Raw genomic sequence first — 22376 nt, 5'->3', positions numbered from 1 at the left:
ACGCTTCCCTGAATTGCATTCATCTTTTTACATTTTTTGTTTTTTCGTTGCAATTTAGTAATTTTTGCCAGGGCAAAGACTTGCAGGCAATTACTTCTTTATATCCTGCGAGCTTTGGATGGGATTCAGCTCACTTAGCTGTAAAAGGCAAAACTTAGCATCCTGTCTGAGCTCAGTCGTTTTGGTTGTCTCTGCCTGTAATTTACAGAGAGAGGTGACATTTCCAGAGTGTGACTCACCCCACCTATTGTAGGAATCTGTTTTAAAATAGGATTATTCATTGTCACTTTCATCCTTTTGTCCCTCCCTGAGAGAAGACCTGAATAAGCATAGGTTAGGAGCTTGACTTCTAGACAGTTAAAGGTAAGTGAGTTGAGCACTGTCCTCTGCATTTGATCATGCCACATATTTCTGGCAGCCCAACTACGAAGAGCTGCTGCCTCCCATTGGTTTGGGTTGCTTTTTTCATTTCTTCATGTTCTGGGATTTGCGACTCCTTTGCTGTCATCTTTTTCTGAGCCTAATGAGTCTTACTTCTCTGTAGGTCTTATTGAGGCAGGCGCAGTTGCACTGTCTAAAACTACTGCTAGCTTTAGAAGGGTGTGATAGCCAGCAGGTAACCAAACATGACCCCTCCAGCAAACCCAGAACTGAAGGACTAGGTGTAACAGCTCTTCCCACTGGGCCAAAAGAGCTTTTTTTAAAAAATCATGAACAACACCTGAATTAATTGTGCCATCTATTGTCAAAGAACATGATGCTTTTAATCCCCTGTCTGGTTACATACAAACTAGCCATGAAATAAGTATGTGGGAAAACCTTCTACTAAAGCAGTTGGGGGGGGGTACAACTGTGTGTATGGGAAAATAAGCAGTGGTTTAAAATAATAATCATATAATTTGTTTCCCATGCAAGGAATCCAAAAATCTAATTCACAGTTGATTTAAATGCATTGTTATATGGATGGATTACAAAAGATGAGACAAAGATCTCACTTGCAGAACATAATGTGCTTTTCATGATCATGATTTCTTTCATTAAATTGTTTTCAGTCTCTTTGTCTTCCTGTCTTTTACAGTGTATTTTTATTTGGATTTAACTTTCAACTTCAATGTTTTCAGTTGTGATTTAAAATCACTAAATATTTGTGTTCCTTTAAATTGTTAGAGATTCTTCTAAATCGGTTCCAGTAGTTGGTATTGAGATATTTGGGTTTGCATTTGGCTTGCCAAGTAAAGCAATGAAATTTAATTTAAAAAAAACATATATTCAGAGTTTTGTTCTGTGAATGTGGATTAAAAAAAAATCTATATGAAATTCAAAAGCATGCTCTACAGATATTTCATAGGTTTTCCTATTAAATGGCTATTTAACGAACCACAGAAATCCTACTGGAAATGTATTTATGTATTTATTCACACTTAGAGATCTAATCTTCAAAGTAGCCTTGCAGGCCCTGAGGGGTAATTGAATATTTTCTTTAAGCTCATTTTGAAATCCTAATTTAAATTTATAGAGCTTGATGCCTGCATCATTTCATTTTTCTGCTGACGCCATTCTCTAGTGTCAGAATGGTTTAAAATGGAAGCAGCACTGTGGCTATTTTGACCCATAAATTTACTCTTCTGTCACCAAGGTGCACATTCAGCACTTATACACATCCCGTTTTGTCTCAAGCCTTCAGCTGTGAACTTTTGAATCAAGGACCCGTTTTTTGTCCTGTGCATACTGTAGAGTTCATGGTGAAAATTCCTCAAGGCTAGTATAAAGTAGCAATCTTTATAAAAAGGACAAAGGAAGCATGAAGATACATTAAAAGCTGCTAATACTATTCCCCACGTATCACCAGTGTGCTCTGTTTGCTCTGCCACCTTACGGCCTCCTTACTGCTTTCTACTGCAGCCTGCCTGCCTACAGGGGACAAAGACTGTGTATTTTATTGCTGAAAGAATGTATTTTAGAGTCAAGGGTCTCTTTGCACCATATTTGTATAGCCACTTCTGTTTAAAGAAACACATAATTGATCCAAGTTCCCCCTCAGAATAGCTCATCTATTGTAGCACACTGGGGAATGTCTTAAAAATCACTTTCTCAGGTATCTGATTCACTTCTGCAAGGCAGCATTGTTGCCTGCTCTCCTGCAGTCAGAAGCCCTTGGAATTAGTTAAACTTCTGGGTTTAGTGCAAATTTTAAAGAAAATAAACCAAAACCAAGCAAACCCGAAACCAAACCAGGCAAACACAGCTGGTGAGCATGTAGTGCAGGACTGGAAATTATGGATCAGCGAGCTGAGGAAGACAGTGAAGGACATATATTAAATTCTTGACCCAATAAGCATGCCTATAAGATGCAAGCAGAGACACTCAAGCATGCTTTGGAAGAGACCAGAAGTTATATAATGACTCAGCATGTCAAGGCAAGGCATGCTGTAGCATTTCTTGCAAAAAGCAGATTTAAATAACCCAAACAGTTCATTGTGATGATATAGCTAATCTGTTGTCACGCACAACAAGGAACTGTGTCCATAAGGCTGACCAATGAGTTGTGGAGTTTGGTGTGCTAACTTGAGCATCTGAGCATGGCATTATATTGGATTTGGTAAATTGTAAGATTGTTATAGCAAAGAAATTAAATAAACTTTTAGCTCAATAAAACTGTCATGAATATTGAATTTTTAATCCCATGTATCAACAAACAGTCTTTCATTCCTTTGCAAGTTGTCCCTGGTAAACAGCAGTGTATTTTTGTACACATGACTGCTGCAATGAGTAATTAAATTAATTTAAATTCTACCATGGGATTTCAGAAAATCTGCTTAGCTTAATTTTGGTGGCAAGAGTAATACAGCAGATTTCTGTAGGCAATATTTTGTACTGAGAGTTATCCTATTTTCAAACAGAGAATGATAGCCAGTTCTGCATATTTCTGCAAGTGGTAGTAAGATATACACACAAAGCAATCAAGTTAAGAGTAAATACTTGAGAAACTAGGGTGTTTTTTCCTCAGAGTTAGTAAGAAACTTGCTGCTACATGTCTGTATAGGGGTATTTTTATTTCACTGGAAGATGCAACATTAAAGCACATATTGAAGAAAAAAAACTAGTAACAAGCATAAAGACTTTTCAGATTTTTAAAACCTTGTTTTGGGAACTTCTAGGAGCAAAATTCATTGGAACTTTTCCCATCCCGGACACCTATAACCCAGATGATGACAAAATCTACTTCTTTTTCCGAGAAATATCGCAAGATAGTGCCACGTCTGACAAAACAATCCTTTCTCGAGTCGGGAGAGTTTGTAAGGTGAGGATTCAATCTTTCTACTTTATTTAGAAAAAAGGGGGGAAAAAAAAAGTTTGGTTTGTTTCTGTGAGAAATCTGTTTCCCCCCTCTGATCAGAAAGAGTGTTGTTACCCAATAAGCCATCATAGTAATTTTCTGAATATAGAATACTGTTGCGGGCCGGTATCGGGGGCTACCGGCATTGCTTTGCTGGCTTGAAAGGCATTTTGTTTAGTCTTATGGGGGGGAGGGGGAAGATGGACTGTTCCCCACAAATACTTATGATGTCTGAAATTTACTCGTCTGAAAAATAGACTTGGTATTGACTGTGTACCTCTTTTTAAAAGGCTAATATACTTATAAATTATAATCCTTCATCTAAACAATAATGTGTTGACCTTCAAATATGCAACAGTGGCCTGCTCTGTTTTGTAAGCTTCCAGTGAGGCTTGACTTGTCACAGAGTACACTATGGCAAGATGTTTGTTGTTGTTGTTGTTGTTTTTATGGAAAGTGCCCACTGAATGGACTCAAAGCCATCCCTTCAGCCTTGTTCAATACATAATTCCTGGGCATTACTGAGAGCTGGGGTCAGTAATTTGTTTCTGCACATTCCTGGTAATCAGTTTGGGGTGAGGAGAGGCTAAAACTGTATATAATTTCTGAGTTACACCCACATCTGCCCTGAGCTTTCCTCCCTTGAGAAAGAAGTACAGTGCTTGGCCTGCTGACCAGGAAGAGCCAGGACCTAGGTTTGCTGCAGTGAAAAAAGTTTCAGTTGCTTGGTGCCTGACCTCCTTTAAATGATTATTCCTTTCACTTTGTCTTCCATTATGCTTGGTTTTGCCCTTTGTGAAAAATTTCTGCTTCTGTAGTCTTCATAATACAGACTTAGATTTTCAGGACCTGCCTTCCATTTTGAAGAAGCATCTCTGTCAATGGTAAAAGCCTCTGCAAATTACAAGAAGATAAAACAAATCAGGCATATGAAGGCAGCAGTCAGCTAGAGTTTGCTGGTTAACAGCTTGATCATTTTTTAAGGTCTTCTTCCCACTACAGTGTCTGTTGACTTTGATGTCAGGCATACTCTATCCATTCCTTTGTCCCATAATATTACAGGAACAGAAGCAGTCAGTATAAGCACTCCCATCCCGTCCTTAGGTTTTCAGTGATCCACATACCTGGGAATCAGTGGTAAAAGTCAGGAAAATGGGACTTGAAAGCTGTCTTCATATGAGTAAATTTAAGCCCTGAGAAAATGCTTGTCTCATGTGCTGAACTATATATGAGCAGCACTATCACAGCAATCACACAAATGTTACATTTCTGTGGTATTTTGTTCAGGAGCTTGCATTTGCTTGCATGTTATGAGCAATGTGACTTGGCTGACAGTGAAAATTATCTTATTAAGAAGCCTGAAAATTAGCAGACAAATAAAAGAGTATTTGATTCACAGTAAGATGTGTGTAGAAGAAAACCACCCACTGGGCTAATGGACACGCTGAAAAAGAGAGAGTGAACATGTGCATGTGGATATGTAAATCCACAGCTGCTCTGTAGTCCAGCAAACTCCTAATTCCAATCAAGATTTCAGTGACCACAGCCATTTCACGCTTCTGTCCTTGACCTAAAAAGTTAAGAAAACAAAAAACTAATTCATAAATCAATTCTCTAGTAGGTTTTTAGCCAGACAAAAGAATGGATAATCTGTAGTTGGGTATTTCACAGTACTGTGATTAATGGCAGAATGGAAACACAAACATATATGATTTGCTGCTAGACATGGCATTTGCTGATTATGAGAAAGCACTTAATGCATTAGGAGAAGCTGGTAGACAACATTTTCAAGCCAAGGTACATGAGAAATTATAGTAAACTAAGATATATTAGCTAGAGATCTCCAGCATCCTTTACCTAGAGAAAAAAGGAGATAAGATATAATAAAAGCAAATGTATTGTAAGGAAATCCTTATGATCATACGTAATTGTACCTCAAATAAGACTGAATTTGTAGAGTAGTCATGTTAATGGGAAAAAAAATGTCTTGAATTTCACTTAACAGTCAAAGCAAAACAATGGGAATTGATAAGTAAGTTGCATAATATTGTCAGTTTTGCACTGTCTTCTCTATTGATCACTTCCTGATGGATGCAGAAATCGCTTGAAAATTCAGACCCTGGTTTTTTTTGTACATTTGTCTTGGTTATCTGCAAAGAAAAAACATAAAGCAATTTATTATCATTAAAATAGAATTATTGTTTATCTAGTATAAATTAAAATATGCAAATCAATCCCTCTGTAGATTAAGATCTTGTGGATCATTTTCTGCAATGAAGCATCTGCTATGCTTGTTTGTCTCTAAAATGAAATCTAAGTCTTTGGTTACAACAATTTATAACAATTTCTTCTTTCACCATTTCATTAATGTGACCTGTTAACTTAGGCATTTGCCTTCTTTATCCAACAAGCAGAGAATAACAGTGAAAGGGAGGAGCCCAGCAACTTTTAAAATAATTTGATTGGTGTAAACACAGAGGTTTTTTCTACTAGAACTCAATTGCTCTGTACCTCACTGTGCCTTGGGGCTTCTGTACGTTAATGCCAGGGACACATGCTGAAATTAGAATAGGCTTTGTTTTTAATAAGGACGTTGGTCAATGCAGCCTATTCTTTCCTAATTTTCAATGGCTCAACAATATGCTTTCTCACTGATCCTCCCCCTTAGGGGAAATCTTCTCTGGAAAGCATTCCCTTTTCCCAGCTACTTTCAAACCCAGCAGATTACAATACTCTTGCTGGCAGCTCTTCACCCAGAGTCAAACAGCTGTCATTTGTCCTGTTAGTAAGACCCTACTTACCATCTCGAAGCATGTGCTGTAATAGCACAACCACTGTAGCACTAAATAGCACTAATTTAAATTTACATCATCTGCATTCTGTATATCACTTGGGGATAGCAGTATGAATTAGGAGGAAGTACTTTCAACAGGCATCTTCAGAACCAGTTGTGTAATTTATCATTGGCAAACAGCATTTCCTATTTTTAGTCTGAGGGAGGCAGAGAAAGTATCATTGGCTTATCTGTAATACCTGATACTATTTATGGTATATTCCTGCTTACATGAAGTGTAATCTTTGGGGCTTTTTGCTTTCAAGTAAGATCACAGGTGAAAAAAGATGTTCATTAAAGATTAGTCAGCAAAATTTATTTGTTTTATAAAGCACATATAGATACACATAATATATTACATGGTCATGCAAACTTTAACTTATTAAGAGTATGGAGCCACATATTTCTATTTATAGAAACAGGCATAAATTTTACCAGATACACTGTCTTCAAGCCCACGCTACTGAACGAGTTTGCATCACTAGACACTGAGCCAGATGTTGAAAAAAAAGAAATAAATTGCAGCATCTATGTGCCATGCCCTCTGCAGTCAAAGAACAACTCAGCTACATTTTTAAATACATATCCACAACAAAATTATGACAGAATTGTAATTCTGGACAGCCTTGTGCACAAATACAGCACTAGAAAAGACCAGGGTTTCCCTTCTATTTTCCTTACTCACATAGAGTGAGAAATTAAAATCCTAACTTAAAGGAGTCCACATAAAGGTTGTGGAGAGGGAGGGCTTTTATTGGGGGTTTTTGATTGTTTGTTTTCTAATAGAAACATATTTTTTCATAGTTCTAACCTCATTCTATTGGAATGGACTGGAAATTAGCCAAAAGCAGTAGTCTCTCTGCTGCAGTATGAAAATCCTGTTTATTATTACAGCGATTTGCATTTGCTGTGTTACAAGGTTCTCTTTAATGGTTTTGGTGATGTATTGCAAAAGTTACAGCGTGCAGTCTTAGAGACAGATTTCCAAGACCTTTACTGCCAAGAAATCAGACTTTGGCCCCTGAAGTTTTCCCATATTTTCCAAAGTGTTTAGTATCCAGAAGCAGCCTTTGTTCTAGTGGGAACAAGTGAGCTCTTTGTCTTGTTTTTTTGTGTTGTTTAGGTTTTTTTTTGATATGCCATTCCACCCTCATATATACCACGCTGTACCTGGGGACAAGAATATAGCAATTAGGCACAGCCCTCTTGGTTAAACTGTATTTTCTAAACACGCTGGAATGTAATCATTTTAAGAGCTCCTGAGTCGAGAGCTCAGGACACACCCTGCATTCCAGCTTTAGGTAATGTGATTTATTTCCAAAGCCATGAACATGAACAGAGTTCAAGGCTACGACCTTGCCTCCTGTCTGGTGCATTCAGGTAATTTGTATTCCCAGAGTGGCAGGAGGGAGCTATGCCACTGCAACTCAGAGTCCAGGATCTCTGGTGAGTTCTGCTATGGAGCTGCTTGTGTTTAAAAGTTAGGAGGTATTTTTCTTGTCCTGGAAATAGTCTAGCCATGCCTTTACTGTGGCTAGGGATAACTGGGTCATTAACATTCTTTGTATTTTTATATTGTATAATGCATCACTGTGCAGATAACTGATCTATCTCCAAAAAAACATTTGAGTTGTCCTTATAGAGTATTTCTTTACCATTCAGCCGTATTAGCTTGGGTCCCGGAAGCAAAATAGCCATGTTAACATGTTCTCAGCAGGGCTAATTAGTCTGGGCTCAGAGCCATGCTCATGCAGCTATCCCGCTTCCAGTTCTGGAGGCAACTTGTTCCAGACGAGATTTAACTTACTGTGTATTACACGCTTACATATTTTTCCTTGTCACCATAATCTTGCCTAGCCACAGTACTAACCATGGGTAAATTTTGGCCCTCGTTTGCCCATTGAGCATCTTTGCAGCAGTGGGTCTTTCAGCAGCCAGCTCCTCTTGAGCTTCCAAATTTGGTATTTGAATATTACGTGCCATTTCTGAGTTTTAAAATTATGTAGAAAAGCAGATGCTCATCAACATTATTTCACTTCAGGGGCTGATGTGTTGGAGACAGACCAGTTCCATATGGTATCTGCTTATAACTGTGATGAATTAAGAGATACAACATCAGGCTCTGTCAGGTCTTATGGTTCAACTTTCCTCATTGGCAAGAGTACAGGCCTAAGTATAGGAAGTTTTGTGTATTTTTGTCCCTCATGGGTGTGTTTCAACAACATAATTGGTGTGTCTTTTTTTAAGGGGAAAATCATGATTTGCAGATGAACCAAAAATATGTAAGTTATGCTTATATGTAAAGAGGTGTGACTCAATTTTGCTGAGCCTCAGGGAAAATGAAAAAGGAGTTGTGGTGTCAAGATAGAGCTTTAAAAACTGGATTGTGGAAGTGCAGCTGCACAACCTCTGAAGCAAACTCTCGGAATCATCCTAGTTGCAGAAGACACTGTCGGTAACCCATTGGCTTGGAAGTGGGAAACCTGCAGAGTTAATTGGAATAGAGTTCCTATGTTCAATCCAAATCCCTGACTTCAGAGGGCTTTGATTCAGATATTCAAGTATCTTTAAGAGTAGCAAGTAATGTCTTTGTGGTCAGGGGACTGGTTCATCATCGTTCAGCTACTTGAGCTTCATTCTGGTTTCATGCCAAAGGCTTCCCTGGTTCAGTCTTGCTGAGCTGCCAAAAGCAGGGTCAAGACTAGCCTCAGCACTCCTTCATGCCACTGACTATAGAGATGTGTGTCCTTCCTGCCTAATCCTGCTGTCTAGATAGGCAAGGGCATGGGCTGAGACAAATGTTCAGCTTCTGTTTGCTTTGTTTTTTAGATCTGTATTTGACCCTGGTTGTGTAATCATCTTGGGATGTGCACAGAGCTCGATGAATTATTTTATCTACTGTCTATAATGTTAGTCTCTGGAAGATGTTATTTAACTTCTTCAATCCCTTTTGCAGCCAGCACTGTGGTTTACACTAAGGGGATGAAGCAGCTAGAACAGAGCAGTGACAAGTTATGAGATGAGTAAATATACTTCACAAATGATGAGAACCCTTTAGTCTTAGTGCCTGACATGCTGGCTCTCTCTCAGGATAGGGAAAATAAACAGGGAGCCAGAACAAACTGTGCTTCAGATTCTGGACTGTAACATGATTTCAGAAAGGTGTTTGGAAATGACAAGTCCCAGGGACCAAAAAGCAGCCTCGGAGTTTACACATCTGTTCTCTAGTCTAAGAGTTTTATGTTTCAACTTGTGACAGTATTGAGCTCTCCAGAAAGATGTGAAAAATGATCATTGAAGGGTTCTCTGAAAGCAAGTTTGCCTAAAGGAAAGCTTAATGTCCAAGCCACACAAATCTGGAGGAACTTCTGATTATGCTTTTGGAGGAGGTAAAGGACATGCAGCCTGCACTCTTGTGGTCTGATGAGCACTATAAAGATACCAGGCTGAGGGAAGACTATTGGTCTCTGCAACTACCTGAAAGGAGGTTGTAGCGAGGTGAGTGTTGGTCTCTTCTCCCTCATAAGAAGCAGCAAAACAAGAGGAAATGGTCTCAAGTTGTGCCAGGGGAGGTTTAGATTAAATATTAGAAGAAAATTCTTCACTAAAAGGGTCGTTAAACACTGGAATAGGCTGCCCAGGGTGGTGGTTGAATTCTGGAGGTTTTTAAAAGACAACTAGATGTGGTGCTTAGGAATATAGTTTAGCGTGGGACTCGGCAGAGTTAGAGTAATGGTTGGACTTGATCATCTTAAAGGTCTTTTCCAACCAGAATGATGCTGTGAGTCTGTTATTCTGTCATGCTGGAAATAAGGAGGGCTGAATTTATTCCAGACTTCTTGTTGAGGTGATATGTAACTCTATGCAATTCCTATCAGAGGGCTCTGTGTATTCACACTTTTAGTTCTGTTGTTAAATTATGTGCAATTGCTACTGCTGTTACAGAAACCTTGCAAGGCATAATAGGCTGAAGAATTCAACATTCTCCCAGGCCAGACTTGATAAGGGACATTGCTGTGACTAAGTATATGGTACATGAGGCTGTGTTCCCCTCAAATTCTCATATTTGGATCAACTAGTTCAATCAACAGAATATGTTAGCAATATCTGCAGTGTCCAGAGGATTTGGTGTCATCTTAATATGAAGCAATATGCAGTTCTATAATGAGAAGCTTTGCCCATGAAAGATTCTGTAATCTCATAGAAGTAGAACTGCTAAAGAGTCCCCACTCTCACCATCAGATGGGGACTGCAGACACAGAAGTGAACCGACTTTCCCAACTTTACTCAAGGAATCCATAGCGGAGCTGTCGAAACTCTAAAATTACATATGTCCCCTTTCTCTTGCTTATGTTGCAAGTATACTTTTATTTTCTCTGAAGTCACACTTCATGTGTAGCTTGATGGTTTTGGATCTGACCCAGAGCCTGCTGAAGTCTCAGGAGGAAATTTTTGTGTGATATCACTAAGGTTTGGACAAGAAATTTTGAATCTGAATTCCTGGAAGAGGAAATCTTACTTTCCTGGGTTAGGTCAGTACCTAACAGAGTTGAGTAAAACCAGAATATGCAAAGTAAAATTAAATAATTAAAAAGGAGCTATGAATTTGAAGACAGAAGTCCAAAGAATATTGTTGGCTGTTTCTCCATTGATAGTCTGCTAGAAAGTTGCTGGTTTCTTGGTATTTGGTTTTTTGTGGGGTTTTTTTGTGGTTCTCTGGGTATTTCTTTTCCCTAATGTAAAGCTTTGCTGCAGGGCATGCCATTTGTTTCTAGTGGCTTTGTAACTAAGCTTAGGCTTCACACAAGAGAAGGGCTCCAGGGTCTTTTGCAGATTCAACTTTCCCCCCTCTGTTCTCCAGCACTTCCTTTTATTCAGGTCAGGAATTAACTTCGGATGGTCCTTCTGCACATCTTGCCACTGGCTGTGATTAATAACCTGCTTCTAGAAATTCCACTTATTGTCTTTTTTTTTTTTTTTTTCTTTTTTTTTTTTTTAATTTAAGAGGCTGCTCAGGATAATTACTGTCTTTAAAGTTTTATGAATCACAGTGTTTGACATCTTTGATGTTGATTGATTTTTAGAAAACTGCACTTTTTGTTCAATTTGTCACTGTTACTTGCAAACAAATAAGAGATTTAAAACCCGAAAGATGCAGATGTTCTTTAGCTGTGTTGCCATCTGTTTTCCTGCCTACTGGATTCCAAGATTAACATTTGTGCATTTTACTGAAGCTGCATTTCTATCATATATAAGATAGAATACAATTAAAAATAGATCCAACAGAATTTTTTTAATATAAGCTGATTTTTAAAGCACTTGTTCATAGGACAATGTTTTTTCTGGTGTTTTTTATTTTTGTTATAACCTTACCTTTAACTAGAGGATTTGAAAAACCAGTTGTTTTGCTCAGTTTACATAAACTACAGATGAGAAAACTGAGATTTCCATTCACAAAAGAGGCGTATGATATTATCATAATTTACTTCACAAATGTTATATTGTGGCACTTAAACAGCATTCTTCCTGGGTGTCAGAAAGCCATACACTTATCTGGGCTCATTGAAGTTATGTATCAGTTATTTGAATTCATAATGCAGTATGGTAGAAACCTGATTTCTCATTCCAATAAATTATTTTTTAGAACCAACTTATTGAAAAGGGTTTAAATGTTAGGATTTCTGTAGAATAAAGTTCTGTCTGATTTATTGAAATAATATTGGATTACTTCCCCATTTATCTAGACAATTTCTGTGTTTAAATATTTGTGATATTTTTTGGTAATATTTCCTCAACAGGTGACAGATCAAACTGCTCATCTTCTAGTTGACAATTATCTAAATATCTAATTCTGCCAAACACAAGTAACCAGGATTTTACAGGCACTTTTTTCTGTTAAAAATAAGCTATTTCAGTCAGAAGTGTGGGTATCTGTTACAGCTTGTGTGGTTAAAAAGCAGTAAGTGCTAATTAAACCTTTATTTATATTCAAAAAGAAATACGCAATCCTAAGTGCCTTCATCTCTATTGTAGCAAAGTTTGTAGTAAACACTGCTAATCCAGCATGTTTAGAAAAGATATTTTGGGAGATAAAATTTCAGATACTTGTAGCTCTCATCTGTTACAAGTAGATTAGCTGCATTTTTGGAATGAAAGGCTTGCTCACACTGCCTTCCTCTTCTCTCAGCACTTAAATCTATCTTGTCTTCTGGTCTCATCCCCAAAAAAAATTCAGCATTCTGTGTCTGCAGTATCAGTATCTCTTGTCCAAAGTAATTTCAGTGCATCCAGTTTACCTCACACTTCAGGCAGGGTTGAGGCAAGTCCTTGCTTAGTGTAAATCAATCCAAAGGTCTTCTTGGGATTCTGTAACTTTGTGTTGTTTCTTTATTTCACCTATGCATGGGCTGGCCTTTGTTTTGGTGATTTTTTCTCTTCCATCCATTTTTTATAACCCACAGACTATACCCAGCCTTTACATCTTAGAATCTTAGAATCCTACAATCTTAGAATGTCTTGGGTTGGAAGGCACCTGTAGTCCAACCCCCCTACAATAAACAAGGACATCTCCAACTATACCAGATTGATCAAAGCCCCATCAAGCCTGACCTTGTCTTCAGGGATGGGGCCCCCACCACCTCTCTAGGCAACCTGTTCCAGTGATCCACCACCCTCATATTAAAGAACTTTTTTCTGATGTCCAATCTAAATCTACTCTTTTCTAGCTTAAAACCATTACCCCTTGTCCTTTTCTAACATGCTCTTGTAAACAGGTCTTCACCAGCCTTCTTACAGGCTCCTTTCAGATATTGCAAGGTCGCTATAAGGTCTCCCTGGAGTCTTCCTCAGGCTGAACAACCCCAACTCCCTCAGCCTGTCTTCATAAGAGAAGTGCTCCAGCCCTCTGATCATTTTCATTGCCCTCCTCTGGACACACTCAAACATGTCCACATCCTTCTTGTGTTGGGAGCTCCAGAGCTGGATGCAGTGCTCCAGGTGAGGTCTCACCAGAGGAGAGGGGCAGAATCACCTCTTTCGATCTGCTGCTTAAAAAAAAAATAAAGTTTTAGAGGTTAACAAGACAACTGGTACTTTGGAGTCCAGGACCAAACATATGGCTATAATAATAGGTTTTGAACCTCCTTGGCTAGAGATGAGCCAATGCTATATGTAGATATAATTGCCACAGCCATGGCCTTTGTCAGTCCCCACACTTTCTCAGTCAGTGAGTTCTGGGCATATCTTGTGAAAGCCAGGAAGTTAGAGACATCTCATCTCCAGTGATGCTGCACTGCATCCAGCAGAAACCAAAGTGGAAGCCCTTTAGTGTGAGAATTGCTTAGCTAGTCCAAATTGCTTAACACTTCTTGCTTGTTAAGATTCTTTGTTGCATCTTTGTAATTGTTTGGTTTTAATTACACCACAAACTTTATCTGCTGTGCCTTTGAACAGAATACACACATAGAGAGTTTCTTTTTCCTGTTGGCTTTGGGCTGCTAATTTTGACATCTTTGTAATAAATCTGTTGGCTAGATGCAAAGCTTCAGAGCTGGCCAGAACCTCAGGAAATCAAGAGAGGAGGCAGCAATTCAACAGGCCTTCCAAGGGTGATAGATTAACAGGAATCATATCCAGCTGAGCTAACCTATTTAAAAGTAGCAAGTACATGAAAAGGGAAAATGGTTAGTGTCTTACCAGAGAAGTGTTACCCTTTGTAAAGTGAATTTCTGCACTTAAAATCAGCTTTCTGAATGCCTGTAGTATTTCTGATAAAGCCCTGTAAGGCCAAGTACAATTTACAGAAATACCACATCATTTCCACCACCCCATGTTTCCTACTGGCTGGTTCTTTACCTTCAGAGTTGCAAAGCCAGTTGAAAAAAAAAAAAAAAAAAAAGTAAGGAAAAAAAAAAAAGTATCCTAATGAATCCAGAAGGGATTAATATTTATGACCAAATTTGTGGTGCTTAATTTACAGCTCACATCCCCCAGGCTTAAGGTTCATAATTTAGAAGAAGGAGGCACCTTCGTGGGGTAATTCAGAACATGCAGCTGGGAAATCACTGTTGATATTAACATTCTCTTAAGTGTTTGAAATCTTGATTCCTGCTGCAATATCATTGCTCTTACAGTTTTCAGTATGAAAAAAAATTTGGGCCTAGATAGCCTGGCAGAACTGAAATTGATCTGCTCTTTGGCACCAAAGGATACAGATAAATGTAATTAATTAGGTTTTTCAAGTACTCAGTGAAAGGAGGAAAACTCCTAAGCAAACTCCTAATTCCAGCTTCTTAAAATTTAAAACTTTCTTCAAAGATCCACTCTCCTCACACCCCTCTACTGATCCAAGTCAGCAGAAGGACACTTACCCTTCAGAAGATTAATTCAGATTTCAAGTTACTCTGTTTAGATTTTTTTTTCTTTCTCCAATGACGAAAAGAAATTTAGCCAAGTATGCTCATATCTTACTTTACATAGTAAAATAAATGAAATTGTGGATGATAGACTGATGTTTCTACAACAGTGATTATTAAAATGACTGGTTTTCCATGGAATGTACATCTCCCTGTACTATGTACACAAAACAAACAGCAAACTATTTACATTGCAAGAACTGCTGATGAATATAGGTTTTCTTTTTTTTTTTTTTTTTTTTTTTAGAAATCTATCCAAAATGTTCTGTATTATTATTGGGTTTGTAACAAATTCTCAAAGAACAACTGCAAAAAGTAGCATCACAGAGAACAAGAAATCACATGGTATGGCTATATGTTTTCACAGCATTGCAGCTGTAGAACTGGTGAGAGAACTTTTCAAACAGATTTGGGTATAATTAGGAAACTTGAGTTGCCCACACTCTGAACAGAGAAATGACTACTGGAGATACTTATAAAAAAGCTGTCCTACACTGCTTTTGGAAAAAAAACAAAAACAAAACTTAAAAAACCTTTGTCATTCTGATTATGATCAAACTGTGGAATCAGACTGAAGAAGCACAGTCAATATTGCACCACCATCAAATATCGTATGTTAAAACTCCTTTTACATGTTTAATACTTAAGGTTTTTTATTTTATTTTTATTAGAATGATATGGGAGGTCAAAGGAGCCTAATAAACAAGTGGACTACTTTCCTGAAGGCCAGGCTAGTGTGTTCGATACCTGGTCCTGAAGGAGCAGACACACATTTTGATGAGCTACGTAAGTTGGTCTGTCTTCAGTGGTCTATTTTGACATCACTATTCCTAGGGGTATTTTTGCTGTTTGTAGAAGCACTATGTCTTGTTCTGATTTTAATCCTCTTCAAAACAGTGGGTGGTAATATCTGTGGATTTTATCAGAATTCCCTGATTGCAACTGGAATTATCCTGATGAGAAATCTCAGGTTTTTACCTTTCACACCAAAAAGCTGGAAAGTGAAAATCTGATTCTGTTTAAAAGCAGACTATCTGCAAATGGATAAGCTTAAGAACATTACCAAAAATATATTTACAAATCTGCAAAATTAGAAATGGTAAATGCAGAAATGTTCAGTTAAAAAAAAACCTAAAAGAGCCTTTTTTTCCCATTGCAGAAGATGTATTCTTACTTTCTACAAGAGACGAGAGAAACCCACTTGTATATGGAGTCTTCACGACAACGAGGTATGCATTAAGATTACATTTCCCTCTGGAAGCAAATGCTGAAGATCTCACTTAGGCCTTTTATTAAACCCTTCTATTACTAGATCCTGATTCCCAAGAGCACTGAGAGACTGATTGAATAAGGCTTGCAGTTTTGGGGCTGTAGTCACTACTGACAATATTTTCAGAAACTGAAGTAATAAATTATGTCCCTAAACCTTGGTATGTCTGACTTTTGAAAATGATTGTAACACATAATTAAAATGTAACAATCAAAAGCATGCTAGTTTATTTCAACCTGATCTAGTTGAATTTACTACTTTCAGTCATATTTACTGAATAACCAATAGTAGTTAATATTTAAGACAAATCATTGTACTGAAGCATTATTTCTGTAAGCATCAACTGCACATCAGCTGGCTCTTAGGATTAAAAGCTACTCTAAAGTGACATTTCAGTGTTTCTAAAGACAGGAGTAGATGGAAGAATAACCCATCTTTATCCAAAGGGTGTAGATTAATTAATTAATGGACTTAACAGTGAAGTGCCCTACATAGAATTGTCAGAAAGGAAATGCATAATTCTTTCTTTTGTCTCCAAAACCTTTGAATTAATTGTGCATAGTAAGGACTAACCAAATGCTGAACAGTATGAGTAAAGTGAAGACTTGCCAAGGCACTCCTTAACTCAGAAGGAAGCACCACAGTGGCACCATAGAATATATAACCACATAAAATATTTGAAGTTGAATGAAATGTTGCACAATTAATGAAGTAGCTTATGAAGTAACTCAAGTACATGCTATTCAGCAACCTGATATGGTGTTCTTTGGAAAACTGAACTGTTTGGAGTTTGGATATTTTTTGTTTGTTTTGTTGTTGTTGTTTGGGGTTTTTTTAAAAATACATTTTAAAAACAGGAAAAAAAAAAAACAGAAAAAAATCAAACATAGAAAAATAAATCAATTTTTATTTATGTTTCTTTTTATGCCTAGTGCAACTTGTAATTCTCAGGGACATCACCTATAATATCACTAATATACAGACTTCCAGATGTGAACAGAATGTAAATGAATGTTTTTCATTGGCAAAATAGCTAGCAAATAATAGCTGGAAATTGTCAGCCACAATAAAAAATAACAGTCTATCAAGGGATCCCAAAGACTTAAGTCCAAATTTCAACCAAGCAAAGCTTTAAACTGTTATGTTAGTGACATTAAGTATCTGTATTTATCAGACCTGTACACCTTGTCAGTTATTTAACACCATTTATATCAGCTCTCAGGTGTAAGATTGATCCAAAACCCATTAAACTCTGGAATTAGTTAATTCACTGGATGAAGCATGCACTGAAGGGGTGTTAACAATACATGTATCAATCCATCATCTTTTTCAGCTCTGTCTTCAAGGGCTCTGCAGTTTGTGTGTACAGCATGGCAGATATCAGAGCTGTTTTCAATGGCCCTTATGCTCACAAAGAGAGTGTGGATCATCGGTGGGTACAATATGAAGGTCGCATCCCGTATCCCAGGCCTGGTACAGTAAGTGTCTCCTTAATTACATACTTCTATTTTTACTCAAAAGCAATCATACTTCATACCCCTCCCTGGATTGGTAACTTATATTTTCCACTCAGGATGTTTCTAATTATCCTCTCAACCCTTTCTCTTCTGTCGACAACTCAGGCTTCTACCTACCCTCTAGGTATATAAATATACATTTTTCCATGTCTCTGAGATAACATTGTGTCCAGACTGTCTGTTTCCTGATTGTCTCTCATATTGTGGTCTCCTACTATACAGCTGTATTCCTATCTGTTGGCATCACCTCTAAGGCCTCAACACTTCATAAAAAACCAAAAGTGTTTCTTTATGGAGTATTAGGTTCTGATGAGGTATTTTATTTGGAGTCTTCTATTTCTGTTATCTTTGTGTCTGTATCCTGTTCCTTGAGATATGGTCATTGATTCTATTATGTGTGTTTCTGCATGTGTTGTGTTTTGAAGTAAAATAAGGAGTTGGGGATTTTATGTGATGAAAGATAAGCAATAGGAAAAAAAGAAATTCAATATCTGGGAACACATCTAAACCTCAGGCTCTTAGACTTCAGATCTAACAGTTGGGCCAAAAGACAGAGTAAATTTTTGGAAGAGTCATTAAGGAATTCTTCTTCCACTTCTGTCTTGGTATTAAATTTGGAAAAGCACGGACCTACATATACAGCTGAGGAAGAAAACGGTATTTCCAAAAAATGCATCTGCTCTTAAAAAGTCATCACAACTTTGAGCACCGCTTCAGAAGTAGAAAGTAAAAGAGCAATGGTTTAAGAGTAAGATACATGTTATCAAGGATAGCTTTATCTTGGTCAGGTATTCAGTGAACTAGTACTAGGCATCTGCATAAATCCAGGTGAGCACTGAGCTATTGAGGTTGAACAGCTGCTGGTACCTTGCCTGGAAGCCATCTGGATATTTCTGCATTATTTCTCTGACACCAGCACTGGTGTAACCTTTGCTTCAAACCACATTACCTAGCTTATTTAGCTCTTCTTTTCACAAATTTCCTTTTGCCTCTATGTTTTCTTCAGCATCATTCCAGTGGATCCAATTGCATGGTCCAAGACCATGCTGTTTGCTGTTTGTTGTGCCAGGCTTCAGCAGGTCAGGCCCTGAGCTCTGATTCCCCCTGCTCAGCTGCAGACGAGTTGCAGAGGGCCTTTCTCTTTGTAAAGACTAAGGCAGCTCTGGAAACTGACTTGGCCTGACTAGGACCTGCACTGCTGGAGCAAATACACTCCTAATTTAGAAAATTCAGGCACTGTGTGCATGCGGGGTACATAGTGGCCCCAGAAAAGAAGATTACATTGTTTTGTTTTGTTTTTTAAGCATGTATGACTCCATTGCTGGTTAAGAAGTGCCGATGCATTTAGTTTTAAGTACAAAAATGGTGCCAGTGAGAACAATAGCTGGTCCCATGGCATCTAAAGAGATTAAAATAACTCTCTTGAAAAACTCAGAGTGCCCCATGAGGATGAACACTCTGCACAGATAGATGGGTCATAAGCTCATTGCATTTTTGAGTGTATTAGGCATCACATGGTTGAGCTGGGATCCACAAGGAAGGAAAGATGTCATGCTGAAGCATGTCAATGCTGATCTTTATCACTAATTTGAATATCCATGCCTGCAAGTATTTTAAAAGTCGGAAAGTTTAAAGATAAACGGGTATTCTCCATAAGCCACTCCTTAACTCTCCAAATGCTTCCTTTAAGCACCTGATAACAGCTGTGAGAAAATGGTCTCATAAAAATCCTTAGGACCTCCATACCTAGTGGATTTCTGTAGGAGTTTTCTTACCAAGGACTGGGAAGGGAAGCAGCTTTTACTGAAGAAAGCTCTCAGACAAAAGTTATCTCTAATATTTGCTATGTAGATAAGGTAGATGTATTGCCGCATAGTTACGTATCTTTTGTCTTAGTGAGCTGGACTGCAACATACTTCAGGCTCAGTCGTTTAATATAAGGGACCAAATAAATAGATTCATGCCATGCTCTCTTCCTATAATGAGCTATGCCAAACCTCTGGAAATAAACAGATTTAGACTGGGATCTGACAAAGCAGAGCAGTGCTCATAGGCAAGGAGGAGATGCAGCATGCTACACCCCTGGATAACATGATAGTGTGAATGGTGAAATGTTCTTCCTTAAAGATTAATTTCATAATTTCTCGCCAGCTATGAGGTGGTTCAGGAATGCTCAGAACAAAGCCAAAGAGGGATAATGTATCCTTTTTTAAGTTACTAGAAGATTTTTGAAATTTGAGCTCTACCTAATTGTTCCCTAACAGTTGACATAGCCAGCACTGCCCTGATTTTATATTTCTTATATTTTAAGTTACTGGCAAAGTCTAAAAATGGCTCTACTAGGAAATGCTTTTCCTTTGATGTTTGGCTTTGAGAGAAGCATTGACTTCCTTTCAGCATTTATACAGAAGCAGAAGACTGCTTTACCCTAATTTAACTTTCTGCTCAGCTGCCTTTATCTCCTAAGTAAATAAAGCTGTTCACTGTAGAGGCTGTGACCACTTTGATATTGAAATTTTGACAAAATGCTTCCTGTGGCAATTTGTGTCAGAGATAAACTCCCAATATGACCATGATATCATGCCTTTGCAATGCTGAGTCCCTGCCTGGCTGGGGTGCTGGTGCTGCAGTGGGGTCTGCCTGCCCTCTGCTGTCATGGGCAGACCCCGGGACAGGGTGACTGGGGATCTCCAGCACACTCCACACTATCGATGCTGCAGAACATACAGGGTTTACTCTAACTTCTCCCAGCGGTATTAAAGAGCAAGTGGAAATAATGGGAATCAAACAGAGGCAAGGCTTCAAATCTATTTCAGTTTGGAAGCTGAAAAGAAAAATGAAAAGAGGAGCCAAAAGCGTGCAGCAGGCAACCCCACCACAAGGGGCGATTTAAAATCTGAGGGGGCTTTTACTCTGTCTTTAGATGTTTAAAAACTGGACTTGCATATCTGCAGCTGTCCCCAGATAACAAATCCAGTTTGCTTCTAGCATCTCAGGGTTTCAACCAGTAAATTATCCATTGATAGTATTTTTTCTTTCTTTCTGTCTTTATTTCTGTATTCTGAAACAGTTTTCATAACACCCTCACAGTAATCTCAGAAGTCATTTGAACAAGATTTTCAGTGAATTAGAAGGAAAAAAAAAAAATTCTGGCCTAACTATCTGTAACCATTGCAGTATTAGGGCAACTCACAATGCCCATTTGGAAATTCTGATACACAGGAGTCATCCTCATTTCACTGATGGTCAGTGAATGTCACTGAGGTCAGATTTTTAGAAGAATGTCAGTGTTTAAAGGTGCAGATCAACACTTAGTCTGATCTAGTGCAGAACCTAGGAATCTTAAGTGCTATCCAAGGCAACAGCAAAAATTTCATACAGATTTGGATATTTTACTGATACTTGCCAAAGGTTCAAAATACATCTCTGGATCGGCAAAGTAAGATTCTTGCAGTCTACGCCACTTCTTAGGTACAAGAAGAAACAGCCCGGCACATTGCTTTTGTCCATTTAAAGAGTCTTATGTATCAGGTATTTCCAATCCAGATCTGAATATCAGATCTGAATTTCCAGTCTGAGCTCAGATGTCTGAGCTCCTGAATTCTTTGTGGTTTGTTCTTTTTCTTTTCTCCCTTTTTCTAAAACAAACAAACAAACAAAACAAAACAAAACCAAAAACAAACAGCAAACAAGTTCCCTTTACAAGCCCTCATATTCTCCTGTGATCTTTTTCGTCTTTTACTCTCTGTATTGCTTTTTTCCCCTTTCTTCAGTGAAGCCCCTTCTTGTATTCCTTCTGCTAATCGAGATGTGGTGTCCATCCCATCAGGACTTGGCTGAGCCACAGAGAAATACTGTCTGCCAAAAAAGCCTCCCCTTGTCCTCCCATCTGTTTAGCTTCGCTGCTTTAATAAGTGTGTTCATAAAACACTGAGGGTTGCACAGGTTTCCCTTGTTATTCTTAGACTTATATTCCTCTTTCACCTGATCTTTTATGGGATAGACTTGAATTCTTTGCTTCTCCAATTCCTTTCTCCTTTGATCTCCCCACTGTAAATGGGGCTGCTTAATTAAGGCAAATGTTTCACTTCATGGGTTTATTTTCCTGAGAAAGCCTCCTCCACCTCCTCTTACTTACCAACCTGTTTTCCCCACCATGAATCACCTCTCAGTTCACAGCAGCCTTTCAAAGCTCTACAAACCCAGCCACCTTTCCTACTGGCAGAGGTTGGCAGAGAATTGCAAAGTGCCACCTGCAAAGTCAAGTTCACTCATCTGGTTGGTCTCAGCCCAGTTAACCTCAGATTAATGCTCTCTTATGTCAGCCTTTTCTATCAACAACACAGGTGTGTTAAATGGAAAAGCAATACGAAGTGCTCAAGATAAACACTGGAAAAGGATAGAGCAAATATCATGTATCCAGTGGGATACAAAGGTGATCCTAAAAGAAAATAATTATGGGACTTCATTTTATTTTTAGGGCTTTTTGTTTGTTTGTTTTGTTTCTTCTTTTTGTGGTAGGGATGGAGTGAGGTTGATTCCATTTAAAATTTGCACTGTTTGTCTCCTGCAAAACCTGACTAAATTCCCTCTCCTCTGCCCTCTTCCAGACTTGCTCTGAGTAGCTGCAAGGTTCTCATGAGAGTCTCCCTGCTGAGTGCCCAGGCCCTCTGGTACAAGCCACCCATCCATCCATCCAACACCAGGGCTTTTTGCAGGCCTATCCAAATGCAGCTCTGCTCAGACTACAGAGACTAAGCCACATATTATTTAGTTCACTCAGGAACCCAAGTTTCATCTTTAGAGTGGCTTATGGTTGAATGACACGTAAGGGCCTAAGCCCTGAAAGTCATCGAATTCACAGCAGGTGATAAACCTTGAAGTACCCCATTTTCTAAAGTACATCAGGGCATCCTGAAAGCTCACATCAGTCCTCAGTGTTGAATCTTAACATCTTAGGACTCAGATGTTGCACTTCTCTATGAAATTATTATAAAAATAAAGT

General features: G+C 38.3%; 1 protein-coding gene across 3 annotated transcripts in view; it reads left to right on the top strand.

Moving 5' to 3' along the window:
• SEMA3D (semaphorin 3D) overlaps positions 1-22376 on the top strand; it is a 144902-nt gene that overhangs the window by 91314 nt on the left and 31212 nt on the right. For all 3 annotated transcript variants that reach the window (XM_051640420.1, XM_051640400.1, XM_051640410.1), the window contains 4 exons: positions 3159-3301; positions 15256-15370; positions 15744-15813; positions 17188-17332. In XM_051640420.1, the coding sequence (XP_051496380.1) occupies positions 3159-3301; positions 15256-15370; positions 15744-15813; positions 17188-17332 (473 nt within the window). The remainder of the gene's footprint in view (positions 1-3158; positions 3302-15255; positions 15371-15743; positions 15814-17187; positions 17333-22376) is intronic.

This window comes from Apus apus, chromosome 1, assembly GCF_020740795.1.
Source record: "Apus apus isolate bApuApu2 chromosome 1, bApuApu2.pri.cur, whole genome shotgun sequence".
NCBI classification, from domain to species: Eukaryota; Metazoa; Chordata; class Aves; order Apodiformes; family Apodidae; genus Apus; species Apus apus.
The sequence above is the reverse complement of the archived record's forward strand: the minus strand, read 5'-3'. Positions and strand labels throughout refer to the sequence as shown.